Genomic DNA, 23,009 nt, shown 5'->3' with positions numbered 1-23,009 from the left:
TCCCTAGCCTCTCGTTGTCAGAGGCTGGAAATGGGTGACGGGAGAAATCACTTGATGGTTGCCTGTTCTGTTCATTCCCCCAGGACATCTAGCATTGGCAACTGTTGGAAGACAGCCTACTGGGCTAGATGGACCTTTGGTCTCACCCAGTATGCCTCTTCCTATGTTCGTATCATCAGGGTTGTCTCAAACCCTGAAAAAATATTGTCCTAATTTTCACACTTGATATCTGGTCACCCTAACTCCCAATCACTAGGGGTTAGTCTTCATGTGATTAATATTAAAACACATAGCATTTAGTATTCATCACTTGTAAATCTGAATGATTGTCCTTCATGCTGACAGCAGCTGTTTCCATGGTTTGGCCCATACGGATATGTATCCACAGTCACCACTTGTTCTGACTTTGTGGGAGCTGCATCGTGCTGGTACAGCAAAGCTGGTTTTACCACGCCACAGTCATCTTGAATCTTTATCCCGGGATAAACAGTTCCTGGGATGTTTTCTGCTGGATGGGTGCAGTTCTGAGAATTTTTTACATCACATATATTGTCACTGTACTTCACCACTGAGGGCTTGTAGGCCTGGTAGGATACTTTAGTAGTTGTTGTGATAACAGTTTGTAAAGCTGGGGCAGCTTGAGCAGAATTTGTACCATACCTGCAAGGATACTCCCCACTGTAATAAGGGAGATTAGTGCTTGCTTGAATCTGTCCGTAGTCATTCCTGTCTCCATAACCAGTTTTCCCCAAAATTTGCTTTAGCCCATGATGTCTACTATCAAAGTTCTTATCATGGGCACTTAATGAATTACTGTTATACTGAAGTCCAGTCACATTAAGGGGGTCTGAATTGCCTGGGGTATTTGCCAAATCTTTGTAAATTGTTGGATAGGAGCTAGAACATCTATAACTAGGAACTCCAAATTCATAGCCTCCTGACCTAGGCAGCAAGATTCTTGGGCTAGGACACTTTTGGAATGGTGACGGAGCAGTCCCTTGGAAGCTGGCTGAGTCATAAGCAGTTTTGCAAGGGTCCGTATTTTGAAATGCAGGATAAGGCTGAGGTGGAACTGGGAAGTTGGTGTCTGTAATGATACTGAATTTTTCTGAGCCTTCCATGCATGACAAATGATGGGTGTTGTTGAAATGACCACTGCTATCATGATATCGTCTTGTCTGAAAAGATTATGAAAACAAATCTTTGAGTTCCAGAAATAAATATTGTACCCGTGCGCATACAGTTCTATATGCTTTCTTGCATTACTGCTTATTGCAGCTTTGGCAGCCTCTCCACTGCTTTAACAACCTGCCCTCCCACTCCCAAGAAGGAAATCAAGCTGCTGCAGTGTCTTGTAAGAGTCTGTTATGCCTTCTGACTCATGGTATGTGGTTATACCATGTTTGTAATGAACATGCAGATGTAGAGTTACCTCTGAGTTAATAAGCCTCTTTTTCTGGAAAAGATGAGAAGTCGACACTTGCTTCTTATTGGCACTTCTTCTTGCCTCTGTCTCGGATTTACTCTCTGGTCTAGGATGGTCATGGACTCCTTTGGCCTGCAGTAGTGATAAACCATTAATAATTTGCTTATTTAAAGAAAATAATGATAAGTGTGCAGCTAAAGCTTATGGTCATTTTTCATTATTTTATGGCATCCATGAGAAAGCTTGGTGCTTCACAGAAAAGATAGAAAAAAAATGCCTGCTAAAACAGGTTATAGTCCAAACTATGGATGTATGAGACAAATGTAACATACTCCAGGAAGGGGTATACGTGCTGAAACTAGAGTCCCGGATGTTGCTCCCACATGCTCCTGTCCTGAAGTGGTTTTCATGATATGCAATGTTTACAGTTTGTTTCAATGGCATCTCGCACCCACACCATACACATTATTCCAGATCCCCTGACAAGGGGAAACTGATAGACCAACATGTGCTATGGTGGTCTGATGCCATGATTGCTCAGGTAGCCAAATAGATGACTTCATAGTTTAAATGTTTTTTGTGGTCATGTGTCTATTTTTAAACAGCAGGGTAAGGAATTATTCTAATAAATATTATATAAGTGACTCTTTAGGAGGGGCCGAAGGGTGGTACAGATGGAGGTTGAAGAATAGATTTTGAAAGGGCTTCCCAAGTAAAAGTGGCCTTACAGGAGAAGGCATGGAAATGTTTGAACTGATGGACACTTAGTAACAAGAAAACTGAAGAGGAGATTGCAATGCAAGGTGTGAGTGCCTTAGCGTGGGCCAGTAACTTAGCCGTTAGAGTGGAGAGGAGAGGGCAGCTGAAGATTAGTAATGCTGTGATGAATTAAGCAAAGGGAGTTGGTCACCCTCTGCACGTGGGTGAGAAGCAAAAGGGAAGGAGAAGTTAAATATGACCCCAAAATTTGGATGTGGAAAATAAAGATGTTGTCTATAGCCATGGAGTTCAGGAGTAGCTGAGAGGATCTGGGAGGTAAGATTAGGAGCTCTGAACTTGAAAATCTTAGTTTTCCTTCATCATACTGGCCATTAAAACAGTGTACATCAGTTTTAAAAATCTTGCACAGTGCACGCTGACAAATGCTCTTTACTTCAAAAACAACAACTCTTCTCAAGCAGAACTGAAATGCATTCCATGGAAGGGCATCCAGAGTTGCTCTTCCATTAAAAGGGTTATGTGGGTCTACTTTAAACTTTCTTCTACCTTTCTGTTGTTGTGACTTGTCTTACTTTTGGACCCAAATTCTCTCTGACGTCAATGAGACTATTTACATACTTAAGTGTTTGCAGGAATGGGGTTATAGCTTGTTTTAAAACAAATGGTAGAACCATAGGAATACAAGCAGAGCCATAGTGGGTCAGATCAAAGGTCCATCTAGCCCAGTATCCTGTGTTCTGACAGTGGCCAATGCCCAGAGGGAGTGAACAGAACAGGTAGTCGTTGAGTGATCTTCCTCCTGTCATCCATTTCCAGCCTCTGACAAACAGAAGCTAAGGACACCATTCCCACCCATCCTGACTAATAGCCATTGATGTACCTAACCTCCGTGAGTTTAGCTAGCTCTTTTTTGAGCCTTGTTAAAGTTCTACTCTTCATAACATCCTCTGGGAAAGGGTTCCACAGGCCTACTGTGTGCTGCTTGAAGAAAAAACCCTATCCAGATGATCACTATTGTCATATGAGCCAATCAGTGAAGAAAGAAACCTCATGTGATGAAATGAAAAAATATCTGCTATGGGTAGGATCATTTTGCTATTCTGAGTGTTCATATCAAACATGGATTTAATCTGAATGCTCTTCAGATTGTTGAAGTTTTAAAAATTGACCAGTGTTAATGAGTCTCAGTGAAGGCCCCAGTCCTGCAAACAGTTGTTATGTTCATGCTTAACTTTTCTCACAAGCATCCTTCCATTAGCTCCAATGGCTCTACTGAGATGAGTTAAGTTAAGTACAGGAATAAGTAAAATAGCTTATAAAAATCTCCACGTATTAAATAGAGTGAAATAGTTAGTTGTAATCTGTCTTTTCTGTTAAAATATGATTTTCAGTTTCTGTGCTTCGTGAAATAACTTTTGAACAGTAAAAGGGAATATTTTGGAATACAGAGAAATGTAAGGAACATGATCAGAATAATCACATTTCTCCAGTCTACCACGTTAGCCAAGCTCTCCCTCCACTTTCCTCTTAATTCAGTAAAATTAAGCATAAACGTCTGATGTTCATTGCTACACAGTGAATTAATCAAATGATCAATTGAATGCGAGTTCTTTTAATGGGAGAAAATCTAACCCATAGACATATTTAAATCTTGATCAGTCCCTGTGCAGGAAAATCTCCCATTTTATAGTTAACACATGACATTCATCAGATTTTCATCTTTGAGTACTATGTGATTCATTCAGTGGTAAAAGCTGGGAGTCTTAATATGAGTGTGCACTCATAAGAATAGTAAGAAGGAAGGTAAATTTAAGGACTATTTGTGTGTTACCTGGAAAAATATTGCCTTGCCATCAAGCCTCCAAAAGTTAGTCACTGGGTAGCCACTGTGTCCTCGGCAAGGAATTAACTCTAGGGCTGAGTTACAGTTTGGACAGGCTTTCTCTGAAAAAACAGATACAGTGAGTGTCGAAGAGCATGGTTTAAAGGGAGAAATCAGCTGAGCACATCCCTGAGTTCACCCCGCACTATAACTGATCCTTTAATGAAACTCCAAATCAGAATATAATACTCAAACAAAATAAGGTACACAATGGAGCATAGTGGAACTATAAACTATACATGGACTACAGATGAGTACTTGAAGTGGACACGTTAGACTTCAAAGATATTTAGATCTGAGTCCATCATGTAGGCTGTTCTGAGTGTTCATATTAAATATGGAATTAATTTAAATGTTCTTCAGATTATTTAAGTTTTAAACACTGACCAGCATCAATGAGTCTCAGTGAAGGCCCCAGTCCTGCAAACAGCTATTATGTTCATGCTTAACTTTTCTCACAAGCATCCTCCCATTAGCTCCAATGACACTATAGAGATGGGTAAAGTTAAGTATAGGAATAATTAAAATAGTTTATAAAAATCTCCATGTATTAAATAGAGTGAAATAGTTGTAATCTGCCTATTCTGCTAAAATATGGTTTTCAGTTTCTGCGCTTCGTGAAATAACTTTCTGCCCTTCGTGAAATACCATGTTCGTTATGTTCATGCTTAACGGCTGGACTATCTAACATTCAAACATTTTTGAAATTTGGAACTACTGCTTTACGAATAACAAAAGCAGGATAAGTCAGTGCTGTCTGTGATTGGGAGCTAGCTTCCTTTGGGTCAGAAATCAGGACCAAATGAAAAGAATGGTTCAGCCTTTGGAATACCACCCCTTTAGCTTCTCTCACTTTGTTGCTTCTGGCGGGCTTTGTCACAGATAGCAGGTCGGAGCTGCAGCCTGGTGCCATCTGGAAGCATGCAGTTCCTGGTGCAGACCACCACGCCAAGGCAGGACTTCTTGAGGATCTGGCAGTTGTGGTTGTTGGTGTTGCGCATGGCCCAGCCACTAAGATGATGCTGTGCGTTCTTTTCCTCGGCTGAGTAAATAAATCTCACGTAGCCGTCTGGCCATTCCTGGAAGACATCAAAGCGCTTGGGCTCCTGCATGACAGTTGAGTTAGAGGAGAAAAGCAACAATAGAAAAGAAGGGGGAAGTGGAGACCAGAGAGAAGGAAGGAGAACGTATTAACGGAGTACCTCAGCATAGTAAAAACTACTCATTCTGTCTATACTTTTTTACCCTGTTCCAGTGTGTAATAAGAAGTTACTCAAGGAAGTTAAAAATCAGTATATTTAGAACAACAAAAGGAAATAATACTGTTACTAAAGTAAAGCTCTATTCTAAATCATATTTGTAAACTTAACATTGTCGGGTTCCATGTCTATAGACTTTCAGTCACTCCAAATCAAGTGTGTTTAATTTATAAACAAGAAGAACTGAAAAACAAAACAAAACAAAACTGCCAGCCCTGTAAACTCAATCTGGGTTGCAGGAATCACACTGGCCTCCTCCAATCTTGACCATCAGTACTCATTGGGAAACTCGCTATGATCAGTGACATCTTTGCAATGCAACAGTCTTTAAATTACACAATTGTAACGGACTGGCCAGTAACAGAAACTTAATAAACAATTTACAGTAAACTTTATCGTATCTGACATCCCTGGCACTGGGAGATTGACGAGTATTCAAATATTCTGGATAATAGAGAGGTATGCCTAGCAATGCATAACTCTAAAGAAAAACAAGAGTAGATATTAACAAATAAATAAAAATGTATGCAGAGTACTTTATTTACCAATAACAGTAGTATTGTACACTGTAAACTTATACTGTATTTGCTGGATTTATTTGTTTTTACATTCAGTATACTGTACTTATGAAAAAGGTAACTAAAATTTACATATGGTTAAAATGCCAGTTATTTGAGAGCTCCAGATGATACAATGCTGGCTATGAGTTTACTGTAGTATCTTATGCACAAAAACAAATAAAATTCATCTCTCATTTTCTTATGCTCGGTCCATTTCTGGATTTGTGGTTTATAGAATAATAAAAATTAGAAATACTCTCAGTAAAAGTTTTGGTTATGTCACTTTTCTTAAAATGTATCTAATAAGGCTTGAATAGACCCTCTACCAAAGAATATGAATTGCATAGAATTATAAATTATATATATTTTTGGAATATACTTATAGTTTAAAATAAGCATGTTTTGAAATTGAGATATTAAGTATTGCTTTGAAAGAGATGCCTACCAAAATGTAGTTATTACAAAAGTGACAGAATACAGAGATTTTTAAAAACATTTTCTTTGTTATGTCCTCAATGAAGAAAAGTAAGATTCTGACCCTGCAAAATCATTTGCTTAACTTTATGCCTGTAAGTGATCCTAAGGTACCCAGCTGGACTATATATGTGCGTGAAGTTAAGCTTGTCCATGAGTGTGTGTAGGACTAAAGTCCAAATGATTAAATGACAAGCTTTTAGGGACTACAAAAATAGATCAGAAAGGAAACAAGTTTTTGAACTCAACCAAAATCTATTAAACGAATAGACAATTCAACAAATTTTTAAAATATTTTAAATTATTTGAATAATGATAAACACCATCTGATAACAAAGAGATGTCAAAGCTTCAGGGCTGCAGATGGTAGGGAGATTCCCAAACCTGAGCCATCCTTTGTAAGTGACAAATCTGAGGAATTGTCCAAGACTGAGGTGTCATTAGAGGAGGTTTTGGAACTAATTAACAAACTTAATAGTAACAAGTCACTGGGACCAGACAACTTTCACCCAAGAGTTCTGAAAGAACTCAAATGTGAAATTGTGGAACTATTAACTGTGGTTTATAACCTATCCTTTAAATCAGCTTCAGTACCTAATGACTGGAAGATAGCTAATGCAACACAATATTTTAAAAGGGCTCTAGAGGCAATCCCATCAATTACAGACCAGTAAGTCTTATCTCCCTACCGGCAAACTAGTTGAAACGATAGTAAAGAATAAAAAAAAACGGAGTTTGTTGGGCAAAAGTCAACATGGTTTCTGTAAAGGGAAATCATGTCACTCCTTGTGGGGCACCTGCCATTGGCCACTATCAGCAGACAAGATACTAGGCTAGATGGACTTTTGGTCTGACCCAGTATGGCTGTTCTTATGTTCTTATGTCAAAGGTAGCTAAGATTTAAAAGCTCTGTGGAAGTTGGTTTAATAAAAGATATTAGCTCACCTACACAACTCTGTCAAGAGATCATTTTATATTTGAAAATGAAAGTTTTTTTTCTCATTAATCATAATGCACAACTTCAGGAGGCTATAAGAAAACTGTAATTCCTAAATATATGAACTAAGCTCTTAATTTTGTAATTTTTCCATCCTATGATTGTATTGCTTTACTTATGTTCAGGAGTATATGATTTTTCCCCTTGTTAGGTTGAAGTACCTTTGACAGTTTCAAATTCCCTGCAAAACTGAAGAGTCAAGCAAAGTAGTTGCTGAAAAATCAAGTCTTTGGAGAGAAAGTTTTAAATTATTTTATATCATAAGGCCATCAGAGGAGATTTTTTTGAAAAATCACAATAGTCAATTTCTGAATTTCCCAATAAACCTACTATATGAATATGGAAAGTCTTAAATTCTTCTCCATATTCCCACTATTCCATGGAGTAAGACATTGGGTGAAATCCTAGCACCACTGCAACTGAGAGGAGTTTTGCCATTGATTTGAGTGAAACCCGTAATGCTCACATTGTCTTTTACAACAATGCAAATCAATGATTCTAAAACCTCACTCTGGACTTGCAACTCAGCCATTGAGTTCCTATTGCTCCAACAATCTATGCACAGAAGCAATTTTGTTCTGGCATGGAATCCCAGTGAAGAAAATGTCTCCTGAGTAGTTTCTTTGATGTCAGTGAGATTTTTTGTGTGTGAGTAACCTTTTGCAAAATCAGGCCCTGAATGTTCCATACTACTGAATGCTTACACAGAAGAAATCATTTCCATTCTGTAACAAAGGCTACTTTATGTTCTGTAGAATACCGCCCAATACTAAAAGTGTTGATGCTAAATGGAGCGTTAGGTAGGTAAAATCAGGAAATCTCTTCTTCCAGCTTCATCCCTTATTGCAGGAGCTCTCATTCTTGGAATCACAAGAACAGATTTCAAGGAGGTTGAGACCAGCTTTTCTTTTTTCATAGATAGAGGGGATGAGGATCTGGAACCTTCTCTTCTATTTTTAACATTGGCCTTGAGAACCATTGGCTCTTGAGAACCATTTCCTTGTTGGACTCACACTAATAGTTTATTTTAAAATTATTTTAGAGGGGTTTTCTATGGCACACCTAAGTGTTTGCTAAGTATTTAAATAAACGTGACTGTACCTGAATGTAATTATAAAGAATTAAAATATGACTGTGAGGTCTCCCCTCAGGCTCAATAAATCCCCCGCATTTATTCCTGCCTTTAACAATCTGTCCCACTTTGTATTTAGCTGTGACCCTTCTGACACCTTTCCCATCTCTGTCTCTTTCACCAGTGGAAGTTGGTCCAATAAAATATATTACCCACACCCACTTTGTTCTTCTCTGTTTATGCCAGTCTAATTAAACTAGCCTGATAAACAAATAGACAATGGAATCAGCAAGCACAAAACCATTCAGACACACACAGTCTGTCCCACTTTAAAGAAACAGGGCAGGTATAATTTATTAGTACTGAATTAAAATATAGTGATCACTCTGAGATCTCTTCTCTGTTTGGACAAATCTCCAAAAGCACGAAGACCAGAGCCACTGAGAAAGCAAACCTCTCAGAACAATCCTGGTTTTTTTCTTTACAACTTCCAGAAAGATGTAAAAAAAATGGTAAAGGCTCAGAGACGAGCAACAAAAATGATTGGGGGGTGGGTCTAGAAAACATGACCACTGAAAGATGATTGAAAGAATAAGGTTTAGTTTAGTTGAGCGGCGCAATAAGAACTTTCGAGTACGTAAAAGGTTGTTTCAAGGAGGAAGGAGAAAAACTATTCTGCTCAACCTCAGAGGGTAGGACAGGAAGCAATGAGCTTTAATTACAAAGGGGCAGGTTTAGTTTGGACATTAGGAAAGAACTTCCTGTCAGGGTGTCTAAACACTGGAATAAATTGTCTAGGAAGATTGTGAAATCCCCATCACTGGCGCTATTTAAGAGCGGGTTAGGCACACGTCGGTCAGGGATGGCCTAGACGGTGCTTTGTCCTGCCGTGAGAGCAGGGGACTGTCCGTGACCTCTCGAGGGCCCTCCCAGGTTTAGTGTTCTGTGATTCCAGGGGCTCCGCGTTCCGCGTCCCCAGTGCGCTTAACCTCACCCAAGTCATTTGCAAGTCCCAGATACAGACTGGGCGTCAACTCAGTCTTACGAAAACCCTCACTCCAGCATCCCCCTCTCTCTCTCCCGGGCGCGGGACTTCCCAGCGCCCCGAGGCAGCCAGGGGAGCGGGCCCTGCGGAGGGGAAGCCCTTGGAGGCTGTAGACACAAATCGCAGCTGGTCAGTTGCAGTCCCAGTCCGGCTAGGGTCCCGCTCGGCTCCCTCCTTCGCTGGGCGCTGGCTGGAAGCGGGCGCCGAGCGATCAGAGCTCTGTTTCCCCAACCCACCGCAGCGCCCTCGGCCCCCCCTACCTGAGGCAGCTTGGGGTCATTGATATCCCAGGTTAGCTTCATCCCGTAGGCGCACACGCAGTCCGCCTCTTGGAGAGGCTCCGGGGCGCCCTTGGCCGTGGCCATCGGGGACCCTACGCACCGGGGTGGGAACCCGGAGGAACAGAGGTGCCCGGAGGCGCGGGGGCTGCTCGGCCCGGGCGCTGGCAGTGCTGCCCGCCCGGCGCGTCTGCGCTGTGCCCTGTCCGGGGCCCGCGGTGCTGAACGGAGCCCGCCGCTCCCCGGCGCCCCGCGAGTCCCCTTTTATGAGGGCGTGGGCGCCAGGTCCCGCTGCTCGCCGCCTCCTTTCCAGCTCCCCCCCTCCCGCGGGCCTGGGCTGTGCTAAACGCAAGGGGGGCGGGGGGGCTTGGTATTCGGGCCGGCTCCTCCCCTCCAGTCCCACGCGCCAAGGGGAAGTTTGGGAATCCCGGGCGCGGAGACCTCGAGGCCCCGGACAACCAGAGCCCGGCAAGTTTGCACAGTCCGGGGCTTGGCCAGGAGAGGCGCCTCTCAGCTGACCGGGCCGGGGGTGCGCAGCTGTCTGTCAACCCCCAGTGTCCGAGGGGGCAGCCTGTGGGTCTGTGCCTCCGGGACAACAAGGGGTCTCTCAAGACCAAACGATACGTCTGAGCACGAGCTTTCCCGGGCAACCCCTGCACGTCCTCTGCCCGCCCCAGGAAATCTGCTGCCCCTTCCAAGGGGAGCCGGTCACTACCCTCTTGCCTTTGGCTTCGGCGCTAGGGCGCTCCGGGGTGAGCGGGTGAGAACGTGAAGCTACCGCCCCAAAGCCGGGATTTCATGTCCTCGCCAGTCCGTTCCGAGGCAAGGCTTAGGACAAGACTAGCTCTGCCGCAGCGGTTCCCCACCCGGGCCTTGCAGAGGGTTCGGTGGGTGGGGGGGGAAATGAAGAGAAATACAAATGAGCGTTAGAAAATAAGTTGCAAGGTGATAACCAAGTGCTGCTTTTCCAACGAGGTCATGAAGCGCCACCCGAAAAGCTGAGCTGGGGTTTCATGAAGTGCACATCGGGGCTGGGACTGGCTTTGATGGGGGGGGGGGGCTGAAGGGTTAGGGGGTGATTGGGGGGTCCAGAAAAGGTTGGGTGGGTACCTGGGGATGAACAGGTTGGGAACCGCTGATCTCAAGCATAAGCAAACAGAAGGACGCCCTGAAATCTGACAGGAACCTTCCCCATGGGAGATTTCACCCAGGTAAATAAATGAAGCAAGGAAGAATGAGCTTTAAAAATTCACAGCTGATCTACTAGTCCAGGATCAAAGGCTCCTTTCCCCCCGCCCGACCACCCCACACGTTGCTTCTGATCCCTAGGAACAGACCCGAGACATACTCCCACGGTGGTAAGTAAATAACCAAGAACACGGGCTGGGCTCTCGAGTTTACCCTCAACCCTTCTCCCTCAAGCCTCCAGTCCTGAGCGAGGTGAATGGCACAGGTCCAAAGCTCTGCCTGCCCAGTAAGACTCTCTGCCATGCTTTGTACTTCCGAGCACAGACTGGTTCCGAAGATGATGTATGGGGGTGGGGGTAAAGCACGTGCATGCTGGAACCTCCCCAAAACGCAAGAGCCTGGGGATGTGCAAACTCCGTGCCGCGGCCTTCCGCAGCTCGCGCAGCAAACACTGCCTGATTGTTACCCAGCTCTGCAGTGCCCGGCGGGCGCGAGACCCCCGGGCTCCCTCAGCCCTAGGTGTTCCCAGCGAAGGCAGAGCTCGCGGTCCCCTCTCGCGCTGCCGCGATCAGCCGCAGCTAAACCCTTCGGAGTGTTTCTCCGGAGCTGTTGGCGATGGGGCAGGACGAGGAAGAGGTGCGCTCTCGCCCCCCAGGAGAGGGAGCTCCGTTTTGGCGCGAGGCGGGTGCAGCCCGTTAGTTCAGAGGCCCCGTCTGCCACACACCCATCCCGGTGGGAGCTCTGCACATCGGTTTATCCCACGCTGCATCGAATCCAGCCTCCGAAGGACCAGCAGAGAAGCCTGGGGAGGGACGGTCCAGTCTTCTTCTCCCATAGGAGGGAACCCACAGGGGTGCCAATAAAAAGCCCCGCTGGGAGAACAAGGCTCAGCTAAGGAGCACGGCCTGGCACTGCATTCCTTCCTTCCTTCCTTCCCGGCTGAGAGGTTTGCAATTCAACGCAACCCTTCCCCCTTCCCTTTGTCGTAACGGACCCAGGGGTCTGCGGCTGTTCATATCTTCCTGTTCAGCAAAGCCAACTCATCCGGCCGTCGTCCTTCCGGCAAACTTCTCTGGAAACTGAAGGGAATCTGCGTTTCCCCCAACTTCTGTGGCTGCTCTGCAGCTACGCGGAGGTCCCGGCTGCAGGGACGGGGTTGCTGCTCCTCTCCGCTGCAGTCTCTCCGAGACACAAAATTACACAACCCTCATTTGCCGAGAGATGCTTCTCGCCAAAAGAAGCGGAGGCAGCATTGAAGATCTACTCCCGCACCCCCAGAAAGCAGCGGGAGCTTCGTCGTTGATTTCAATGGGTGCAGGACCGAATCTTGACACAAAAAGGATGTATGAAAAAATTCAGATCACTGACCCATTATTTCCAGCTATAAGACTTGGTAATTGCAGGCTAATTTTGGATCTGAAAAGACCCCTTTGGGAGCGCTAAGTAGGCAGTGACCAGTAACTACTGGCTGCTCTTACGGATTATGCTTTTGTACTCTTCGTATTTGTACTGTTTCTCCACACACTCAAAGTGGTTACATTGCTGTGCAGTTAAACAACAAAATAAGACAGCAGAAATGTAGCACTTTGAAGACCTACGAAATTATTTATTCGGTGACGAGCTTTCGTGAGACAGACCCATTTCTTCAGATCCAGATAATTTCCAACACAGACTGACATTTATAAGTGCAGAGGACCGAGATTGTTCTTTGCACCAACGTTCAGGAGTGTCTTCAGTGGAACGGGTGTGGTCGTAGCACGAACACATTTAGGAACTTGTAAAGACAGACCCGTTGTTTGTACTTCTTTTATTTGAAAACCTGATCAGTAAAACCATTTTGGCTCTTAATATCGTGGGGGTCTGTCAGGATGTTAGAGGGTAGCATTATCTTTGAGCTGGAAGGAAGTAGGTGCCTGGCCCCAGAAAATCTGGAAAGCTAGCTTCGGTCTTCCATAGTTCTCCTGCAAAATATACCTTTTGGCTTAAAACCCCCCCCCCCCTTTTTTTTCCTTCAAAAAATCCCTTGTAGCTACAGGGCAAAGCTTGTTATTCTGGAATAACAGGGCATTTAACGCCAAATGTAGCTCCACCAAAACAAATGATTTTTGACTGACCTTCCCTCCCCCCAGGCGCCCTTTTCAGTTTGGAAGTTGAGTCATGGTGGACTCAGTAACAGGTAGCTCTGGCTTAATTGGCTTCCAGGGAGCCATCCCATCACTGCTCTTATTTCGAAATTGGGCTTTCGAGCATGAATGTCAATTCCAAAATGGTCTTGCAGTGTGAACACTTTTTTTTTTTCAGAAAAAACTTATTCAGACATTAGGACATAGTAAGTTTTTCTTATTATTAAGACATAAGTTATTTAAGAAAAACCCTGCAGTGTAACATTGCCTAGTTTTCCGCTTCTGTTTACATCTGTAATTAGACTGGGAAACGGATCCTAAAGGCAGAAAAGGGCCCTATTCTGTTTATCTCCTCACAACTGTACTCCAAATTCCATCACCTATAAAGACAATTCCTGGGCACCTTTGTTCACCTGTTTGTTGTGTGTCCTATAAACGCTATAAAATTATCTCCTGGAGCTGTGAAATATTTTTGGCATCAAAGATAATCCCGACCTGAGCTGGTTATTGCAAAAGGGGACTCCTTTCTACGTTGCAGAAAAGGCAATATATTCCCTCCCTTTAATGGGTTCAAGACAGAATTTTCTCGCCTGAGATCTGATAAAGATTGTGGTACGGATTCTGGTTGTTCACGGTCATCATAAGGACACCCCCCCCCCCCCCGGCCGGCTGTGGCCAAGCTTTTGTCTAATTCTGAAAGAGCATATGATCATTCCGGGGAAGGCAAGTTGTCCATGGAATTTCTACCAAAGTTACGGCAGGCGGATATAGCTCATAATAACCCTTCATAACTAGTCAATTTTCCTACTCCAAAAAAATTGAGGCTGCTATCCAAATGCCTGTTGAGTAAGGGAAGAAGGGCTGGGTTCAAAACACTAAGGGGAAGAGAGTCCCATCTCAGACCCACTTGTGAAAGTATTCCTTGCAGTCTCACCCCCACTGGGAGGTCAATTGTCACTACAGGCTGAACCTCTCTCATCCAGCACCCTCCCGACCTGACCTGTGCCAGACAGGATTTGCCGGGCCACAGTAGGTCAATATTGTCTAGCAGCAGCATCAACACTTGCACTGCTTCCTGGGCTCTTAGAAGACATTTAAGGGTAAATTACAGCTAAATAACAGCGCAGAACACTGTCAGAGGGATAGCCCTGTTAGTCTGTATCTTCGAGAACAAGAAGTCCTGTGGCACCTTATAGACTAACAGATGCATCTGATGAAGCTGGTCTTTGCCCAGGAAAACTTATGTTCCAAAATATCCGTTAGTCTATGAGGTGCCAGAGGACTTCTAGCACAGAGCACTGAGAGTCAGCACTGGTGGCTGGAAACAAACTTTATGGGACCACGGGAAACTTGGCCACACCCATGAGAAGTGGTCAAAGCGCTAACTACAATAACTCATGCCAGATTATGGATGTTGCCGGTTGAGAAAGTGACTGACCGGAGAGCTCCCGCCTCTACTGCGGGCGGTTTTGGCATCAGGAAAAGCTCTCTCGGAGGAGAGCAAGCTGAGGTCTGCTGCCTCAAGGAGCCTACAGAAAAGTGATGGCTGCCTGAGCCCACCTTTACTCTCCTGAGCCCTTTGCGCTCTGCGATCCCTGCCCTGGTGGACGGCGTGTAAGGGCGACCAGACTCTACAGCAGCTGCCCAGGATCCAGCGGGGCTCAAGCCCTGGCTGGTTTGTTTGGCGGCGGAGGGGAGTGGGAGAGGGTCGGCCTGTGGATCGTTAGTTTCTGTCCATTTGGTTCCACTTGCACGGCAGGTAGCTCCCCTGACACGGTCACCCCCTTGAAGGAGCAGTAATTCCAGCCAAACTCCGGCTGGAGCCCAGACGTGCCAGGGAAAAGGCGGTGGGACGGTAGGGCAAAACGTAGCGAGGGCAAGTGGAATCGAGGTTCGCCCTGCCTGGTGCTCGCGGGATCAGTTACACCCGGGCACAGGGGATGCACAACACCGCCGCCTGCGGAAGTGGGCAGCTCTTATTTAACACCGCTTTGAGCCCCCGCATCCGCGTATCCGCAGGTCCGCTGCGTATGGATTTTACTAACGAAAACCAGCGTCCTCACTAGTTTACCGCTACCACCCAGCGCTCTCACGCGTGTTATTCCTTCCCCGCTTCGTAGGGCACAATCCGCTCGGAAATCTGCATACCCATCCCATGGAGCTGGAAGGGACCTCTGAAGGTCATCCAGCCCAGTCCCCTGCCCTCACAGCACAGCCGAGCACCGGCCCTACATTTGTTTTAAATCTGCTTGTCCCAGACCCCTAAGTGGGCCCCCCTCAAGGGTTGAGCGCCCAACCCTACACTTTAGCAGGCCACTGCTCTAACCACATAGCTAGTACAAGGGACCCCTCAGGCTGCTCAACCGGAAAGAAGAGCAAAAACCTCACAAAATCAAACCCAAAATTCTCCTCCTCCTCAGTTTACTTCCGGCCTAGTCACTTTCAGCCTTTTCCTTCCCGGTCGGCTAAAGGCTAACCCTGCAAGTCACCGAGCCCCTGCCCAGGTTGACTTCAGTGGGGCCCATCTGAATAAAGCCAGGCAAGGGCTTAAAGGGTTTTCAAGCCTGAGGCCCTGATCTTGAGAAGGATCCCCTGGGTCTGGCCAGTAGTTTTTAGTTACAAATCCCTGAGGCTCCGCTTCAAGCTTCCCGCGGGCGGGGACCCATCCTTGCTCGTGGGCGGCGCCGGGGAAGGCAGGGACCCTTGCTGTGGGTGGCTGAGCTAGGTTTCAATGGAACGCCCGGGGTCTGCCCAGCTGCCCCTCTCTCTCGTGCGCAAATCTCGTGACAATGCCGCCCCCGCACAGCAGGGTTGCAAAGCTTCGCTCGCCTCGTGCAACGTCCCGCCCCCCGCGGACGAACGCCGCTTCCAAATCACGCCCCCTAGCGGGACAGGCGGGGATAACCCACAGCTCATGCTAGTCCCTTCCGGCCCCGCGGAAGCGCACTGCACCGCGAGGTCGTCTCCGCCCGCGGCTGCAAGGTCCCTGCCATGCAGATCCCCCGCCCCCCAACCCCCGAGAGCTCCCCGGGGTCAGCGCCCTGCGGCCGAGGCCGGCTCCATAGGCTCGGTGCGGAAAGCGCCCTGCCCGCTGGTGAGGCTGGAGACATGTCACCCGCGGCGCTCTCCCTCTGGGCTCCCCTTTCTCCCCACGGGTCCCTGGCCCAAGCCCAGCGCTCCCCTGCAGCCAGGCGGGCGGCTCCCAGGGCTCCCTAACCAGCTGCACCTGGACAGGTCGCGGGCTGCCGAGCCTCATTAAGGCTGCAGCTGGCGCGCTCGCGGCCCCGTCTGTCCTGTCCCGGGGATTTGCACCATGTTGAAGGTGAGTGGGCGCTGGGAGCCCAGACTGGGGAATGCACCTGCCCTGCCCCATAGATCAGCTGTTCGGGGCCCAGCTCTCTAGCTGAGTCATGGGGCCAGGCCAACTGTCCTCCCACCCCTTTATTCCCCCCCCCCCAGTGACAGGTAAGGGGGATTCTTACTTCTTCCGCAAATCTCCTTCCCTCTGATGCAAAGGGGATTAGTCTTCTACTCTGGAAGGTTGGCTATCTCTCTTCCTTTCCCACGCTCTCTGTTGCCCTTGGCCTGAGAAAGAAGCTCTGGGCCTGCCCAGCTCACTACTCAAGTGGGGGCTCATCCACATTAAAAACTCAGGGTTAGGCAACCTTAAACTTCCTAAAGCTAGGTCTCTGACAGGCTTAGAAATAGCTTTGCAAACTGCCTGCTGCCTCCAGCTCTTGGTACCTACCCACTGTGGCATGGTCTGAAGAGGTGGTCTCTGCTCTTCATCCTTAGCAAATCACACTTTTCTTTTCTCCTCCCCCTATCCCAATGCAAACAAAGTTAGTCTATAAGGTTAGTCACAGGACTTCTGGTTGTTTTTGAGGATACAGACTAATTTGGCTACCTCTTTGACACACAAGGTTCCCTGAAAGCCTGCTGCGTCCTGCTCAACTTTGTCCCCTGGCTCTCTTGGGTGGAGTTGAAAGGTTGTTGATTTACCATCTGTTACTCATCAGACGCCCTTACCACAAAGATCTCTCTGGTTAAACAAGCAAAAGCATGCTGAGGAAGTCATGGTGTCAGAACCAAAGTTTTTAATTTAATACAAAAGTCTGTCACTTCTGTCCCTCAATGTAGTTCCTCTAGGCTTTGTTGGGATGCAAAGCCAAAAGCCACTGGCTTTTTCCAAAAAATCAGGGAAACAAATTCTAGAGCTCAGAGCTCTTCCTCATTTCTCCCTTGTTTTTCATTTTCTTTCATCCCCTCTATGTACATCAATCAGGCTTTTTAAAAATAACATCATAATGTTTTATTAAGGAAACCACTTATTCAAAGAGGGATCTGTTAAATGTTAGTGTGACTCAGGTATTAAATTTTTTTTAGAGGTGGACAATATTTGTAACAGGCACTGGAAGTAAACAATATCTATGTACATAGCATGGCTGTGTACTACAATACTGGGATTACTGTACTGTAAGAGTGATCCCTTTGTGGAACATGTTTTTTCCTATGATGAATGGAGCCACCAAAAGGAGGACTGGCATTAGAATGTCATTATGACTATACAGTTTCTTGAATGCTGTTAAGAATTAACCCAGTGGATTAATTTAACCATATATCCCAGAAACAAGGTATCTTCTATGGAAGGTTCACTTCTGGCTTTCATTTTTAAATTAAGGTATCTGTAGCTTTGAGAGCAAAATTAAATATAGATTCATTGTGTAAATGAAAGTTTACTACTACTTGGGAAATGGGAACTATAAAACTTCGGTTGATTCTGTAAAAAAGCATCAAGACTTTTCTTCCATGTACATTGGTTGCCTTTGTTTGGTGGAATGTTACTGTTCCAGCTATGGTAGCTTTTCTCCCTAGTGGTGGAAACTTTCATGATGGGACTGGGGAGGGAATACTTGCATTTGGATTGTTGATTATAAAACTGCACTTTTGCAGAATGACCTTTGAGAGAGAGAACCTGGATTGCCATATGTATAATTTTGTTTCAGTGATTAGTTATTACTTTTAAGCAATGGGTGTTTGAAAGGTTAGGGAGAAATTTTGCAATAGTGCCTTAAAATATGCAAGTTAAAATAGCTGATCAAAAAGCTTTTAATGACAAACTACATTTTTTTTTTCACTTTTCGAGCTGCAATGAGTACCTTTTTTCCATTTTCCTGTTCATTTAAAGGATGAAGAAAATCAAGAACAGAGCAGTGAGATAAAGGAAAGCATGTCATCCAGAACAGAATATTATGTAAATACTTTTTAATAACCCACTCCAAACTGTTTCACCTTCTTTTGAACAGCCATTATTGATGTGGTCTTTATATACACCAATTTTCAACATACTCTGAAATTTCTAATTTAATGTGACCAACAAAGTGAATACATAGAGACATACATTCAATTTCTTTTAATTAGTACATGCAGGAAAATATTTGGTGGGAGGGCTAATATGGTATAAGCCAATCCTAAGCCCTAAGAGTGCAGTTGGATCTGTGTTAGTGAGTCCCTCTTATGTGCTTGGTTGGGTCTCTGTTGGGTTCACATTAGTTGTTCCCTCTACTTTTTCTGTCCCTGGCCAGAATAAATTTTATGGGCACAAAGCATGTGCAGATGCACACGACCAACAGATACACAAGCTGCCTGCTGTGGATGGCTGGGGGCTCTCTGCTGGGCACCACCAGAATCTCTCCTAGGTGGCCATCCAGGTCGTCAACTTACAGGGAACACTGGTTCAAATATGTTTGGATGAGACCTCTGAGTCAGGATCAGGGCTGAAATCATCAGCATAAAAGCGGATATACAGTATGCAAATGGACAATGTACATATAAACAATGTTTTTTGAAAAAGTAAATTCTTTAATGGAGGCAACAACAGTTATTATTTATATCTGTATCTTCTAGCCATATTTATGAATAACGTAAGTAACTATCAACTTCCTCTTTTGGTAAGAGAATGGAAAGTAATAAAGTGAGCTCCGGAAAGGAGAAGAGCTATGAAATGGCTGAGCTGGAGGAATTAGGCATACCCATTATCTGAAGATCAGGCCCTTTGAAGGTGTCTGAATTCGATGGCTCAAAAATTGAAACACACCAAATCACTATTTGCTTTTGTAAATATAGGCTGTTTTCTCACTCCCACAAATACAACAGGAAATCATATATGAGTTAAAAATATAATGCTCTAATTCTTATTGAAAGTTCCTATTAATATATGCTGTATTTATGAAAAAATAAATCACATTTTTTCCAAGAAATAAAAATTACTTTCAAAGTGATCATTCTTCATGTTTTTCCCCAGCTCGAATCACTCATAACCGATGCATTTAAAGGAAAGGGATTTGAGAAAATAAAGGAACTGTTTGAAGAAAAAGAAATTTACCAGCCTCAAAAATATAGCAAACAGTTGTTTAACCAACTTGATAAAGTGCTGAAAAAGGCAAGTAGCATACTTTATGGGGTATCATTTTAAGACTCAATTTAAATAATTGCTATCTTAGACAATTATGTTAGTGAAAACATGGCTAAAAATGTTTTATAGGAGTTGGACAAGAATGAATTCCAAAATGTTTCCTTGTTGCTGAAATGCATTCAGATCTACATTAAAAATGATCCTCAAGAAGGAGCGAGCTTGCTTATTCAGCAAGGGCTGATACCAAAGATAAGTATAATATTCACATTTTAGTCCTCTAATCAGATGACAGATTTGTTCAAAGTGTGATTTTTTTTTTTTTAAGAGAAAAACATTAGGGTGTGACTTCTTAGCTGTTTTGAAATCAAATCCTACTGTTCCTTTCAGTGGATGGAATGAACTAAGTGACCAGACTGAGTGGACTTCTAAAATTACTTTTTGTTCAATTTCAGTTAAATGTTATATTGTTTTGTATTGCTGAGAATACAAACCAATAACTTTATCTAATGTAGTAACTGCACATAGCAATTTTTATTTTGAAAAAAAACTATAAACCATGGAAGGAAAGGGTGAGTTGAAACATGACATTAATCCAGTCCATGAAATAAAATATATTTAGAAGTTATTTATTTAAGTGGTACACCAAAAACAGTCAGTCATCATGAAGTCAGGATTTTCTGCCATGTCATTTTGTGTGAAGAGTTCTATAAACAAATTCTTTCAACCCTATGATTGGCAGGCAGTGTTGATTTCATTACATAGTAAAAACCATGTTATCTGCCACTTGGTTAATCATCACACCTGGCTAGGACCAGTAGCTGCAGGGCCAGCTGCCCCACCAGGGCCAGCAGAGCAACAAGCTTGAATAACCAGCACATTTTAGTTTTGGACATCCCTTGTTCCTTGTGGATGCCAGATAATAAAGCATGTACTGTACTTGCATTAATGAGAATACGACTGCAGGAATGAGATTATAATGCTGGGCCAGGAGAGTGTCTACAGGTAGGCTGTCTTCTAATGCCATCATCATATTATTCTGCTTTCCATGGATACCACTACTGAAAAAGCACCTGCGAGTAGAACTAGCGATATGAGATCCCTTTTATGCAGCATGCACAGAATATTCGCCCTTAGCCATTTACAAGAGACAGTCTGCATGGGAGCTGAAATGGTTTCTCTCCTTGCGAGATTCCTTTTAGGTCCTGTGATATGCAACACACAGTGGCAGGCTGCTCAACTGGCTTCTGCTAAGCCATTACAAACATCTACTACCAAACCTCTTCAGAAGCATAGATCTGCCTGTAACCTCTGTAGGACTGAGGGTTTGTCTGTGCTTAACTGGAGAGGAGATGGAAGATCTGTAAATCATGCTCCTGGAGGTTGATTTAGTGGGCCATGTAGGGAAGTGCAACAAGTGGTCAGTTTAGCTTTTATGGCAACCTTGGTATTCAAAGGGGTCACAAGGAGTAAGGGTATAGCTACACTACAGAAGAGATGGACCCTGCTGCGGTTGATCTCCTGGAGTTTGATTTAGCATGCCTAGCATAGATGTGCTAAATTGAATTTACAGGGCACCTCTGTCAACCATGGTACTCCTGCCCACTGGTTGGGAGTAAGGGAAGTTGATTGTAGCCCAGGTTTTGGTCAACCTCCCTTAGTGGAGACAGCACAGAAGCCTGAATTAATGTACATTGACTTTAGCTATGTAATCAACATAGCTGAAATTGTGTATCTTAATTTGACCTTCCCCTGTAGTGTAGACCTGCCCCCAGGAAAGTCAACAGTAGAATTTCTCCCATCAATCTACTGCTGTGGGGATGCTGCAGGAATTCGGTTTAAGGTACACATAGCTGTACACGTAGCTGGAATTCAGTATATTCAGTCAACTTTCTCCCTAGGTGTAGTCCTGCTCTGAGAGGTGTCATTTAGGTATTACAAGGTTTAACAATATTTCTTTATAAAATACAGACATTGAAATACTGTAAGTAGGAAACAAAAATTGGCTTTCTCTGTAAGTTCTCCAGTAGAAACAATGTCACTAGCATTATGTATGCTGGAGCAGGGGACAGATGCAATGGGGATGTAGGTGTCATGGGACCATAAAGGAAGGAAGACAGAAGGTGAGCTGCTGAAACAAGAAGCTGTTGCTCAATGTTGTGTTTTTTTTTTTCCCCTAATCAGTGCTGGTGGGTGCTGATGCAGGTATTTTCACAAAGTACTGCAAAAGGGATGGGATTTGACTAATTTCTCTTTCAAGTCACCTTTACGTGTGGTGCTGCTAATCTCAGTGATCGAGTAATCTTGTGTGTTTGGGTAATGCATGTAGCCATTGATGCATAACTTGAGGTGAAAATACATTCAACTAAAGTTTTGTTAGCTTTCCCTCGTTTATTAATTATTTTAACTTTTACATGGTTTCTTGGTTTGAAAGAGCAAGAGAATTTCTGATCCTCATAGAGCCAGCACAGAATAAATCTCTGCTGAGGCTTGTTGAAGATTTTTTTGACTCTGCGTTGGTAAGTACATGCATTCAAAAATCGGTTTGTCTTCTGCTATGAAAAGCCAACCATGTGCTAATGATCTTCTGTTGCAACAATGCAAGTTATTCTGGCTCCCAAATCCATCAAATATTGCAGAACTGCGCAAAGAAATTTGAGTCTCAGTCACTGATCTATTTGTATCAGCGTAACTCCGTAATGCAGGCACTGTGTAGAAGGGTATGATTTGAGACCAGGATATGTTGCTCAAATGTGTACTGTTTGCATTAGTACAGTTGGGAGTAGACAGTGGCGAAAAGTAAGACCTACAAGAAACTTGCTTTGAAATGGATCCTGTAACAATATACTATATAGACAGTTTATTTTTTTCAGAGCACCACCATCGCAGAAAAGAAACATAAAAATTTGCCTTTTCTTTCAACAAAATGAGCAAAGATTTTTTCTTTAAAAAATATGGATATAAGATATTTCTAAGGAAACTTCTGACCTTCTTTTGTTTAGTTTCTAAGCTTTGGTAAAACTTGAGTTAAAAGACTGTTGTAGCTCACAAAACAAGCAGAAAAACACATGAATATAGAACTTGCATAGCAGTTTTATGCCTGTTTCTTGAGGGCTCCTCATGAATGTGCCTAAATTTTGAGACATTCCCAATGGGTAAGTGCAATTTGAAAGGTTTTAGTTGAGTATGAGTGTCTCGTGTGCTCTTAGGAAGTCATGGAGGAATCTCTTAAAGTTTCCAATTAAAAAAAGACACATTGGAGCTGGGCGGCTATGGCTAATTTGGATTTTAGCGTATGTTAGTGCTCTATTTTATGAACAGAGAGGTTGCCTGTCAGGACACGAAACTGCCTAATGCTTCCATAGCAAGTTAAGTGTTCATGTGTTGATCCCTTTAAACATATTTGATGTCTGGGAATTTTCTGTCAGTGACGGTTTTTTAAGGAAAATGTAGATCCTGTGAAACAGAAAAAAAATCCACTAGAAAATTTTGATAATGGCTGAAGCTTTTGTACCGCTCCTCTCCCAGAAACCGGAAGAAAATACTTAATATTGGGCTGATCCAAACTGAAAA

At 44.2% G+C, this 23,009-nt stretch overlaps 2 protein-coding genes across 2 annotated transcripts in view; one reads left to right on the top strand and one right to left on the bottom strand.

Annotated features, from left to right (window-relative positions):
* Positions 1–296: 296 nt before the first annotated feature.
* Positions 297–9,767, bottom strand: GCM2 (glial cells missing transcription factor 2). The gene is made up of 5 exons (XM_074985912.1): positions 9,696–9,767; positions 4,882–5,134; positions 3,978–4,090; positions 1,433–1,558; positions 297–1,178 (listed from the first exon to the last, which is right to left on the bottom strand). Exons 1-5 carry the CDS (start codon positions 9,735–9,737, stop codon positions 297–299), a joined length of 1,416 nt encoding a protein of 471 aa, XP_074842013.1. The 5' UTR covers positions 9,738–9,767.
* Positions 9,768–16,337: 6,570 nt separating this feature from the next.
* The window catches only part of SYCP2L (synaptonemal complex protein 2 like), a 56,887-nt gene continuing 50,215 nt past the window's right edge, over positions 16,338–23,009 (top strand). The window contains exons 1-5 of the mRNA XM_074985460.1: positions 16,338–16,346; positions 18,213–18,278; positions 19,329–19,466; positions 19,569–19,688; positions 21,851–21,955. Coding sequence (XP_074841561.1) covers positions 16,338–16,346; positions 18,213–18,278; positions 19,329–19,466; positions 19,569–19,688; positions 21,851–21,955 — 438 coding nt within the window. The remainder of the gene's footprint in view (positions 16,347–18,212; positions 18,279–19,328; positions 19,467–19,568; positions 19,689–21,850; positions 21,956–23,009) is intronic.

The sequence above is a fragment of the Carettochelys insculpta genome, chromosome 2, assembly GCF_033958435.1.
Source record: "Carettochelys insculpta isolate YL-2023 chromosome 2, ASM3395843v1, whole genome shotgun sequence".
NCBI classification, from domain to species: Eukaryota; Metazoa; Chordata; order Testudines; family Carettochelyidae; genus Carettochelys; species Carettochelys insculpta.
This window is presented reverse-complemented; position numbering and strand designations above follow the sequence as displayed.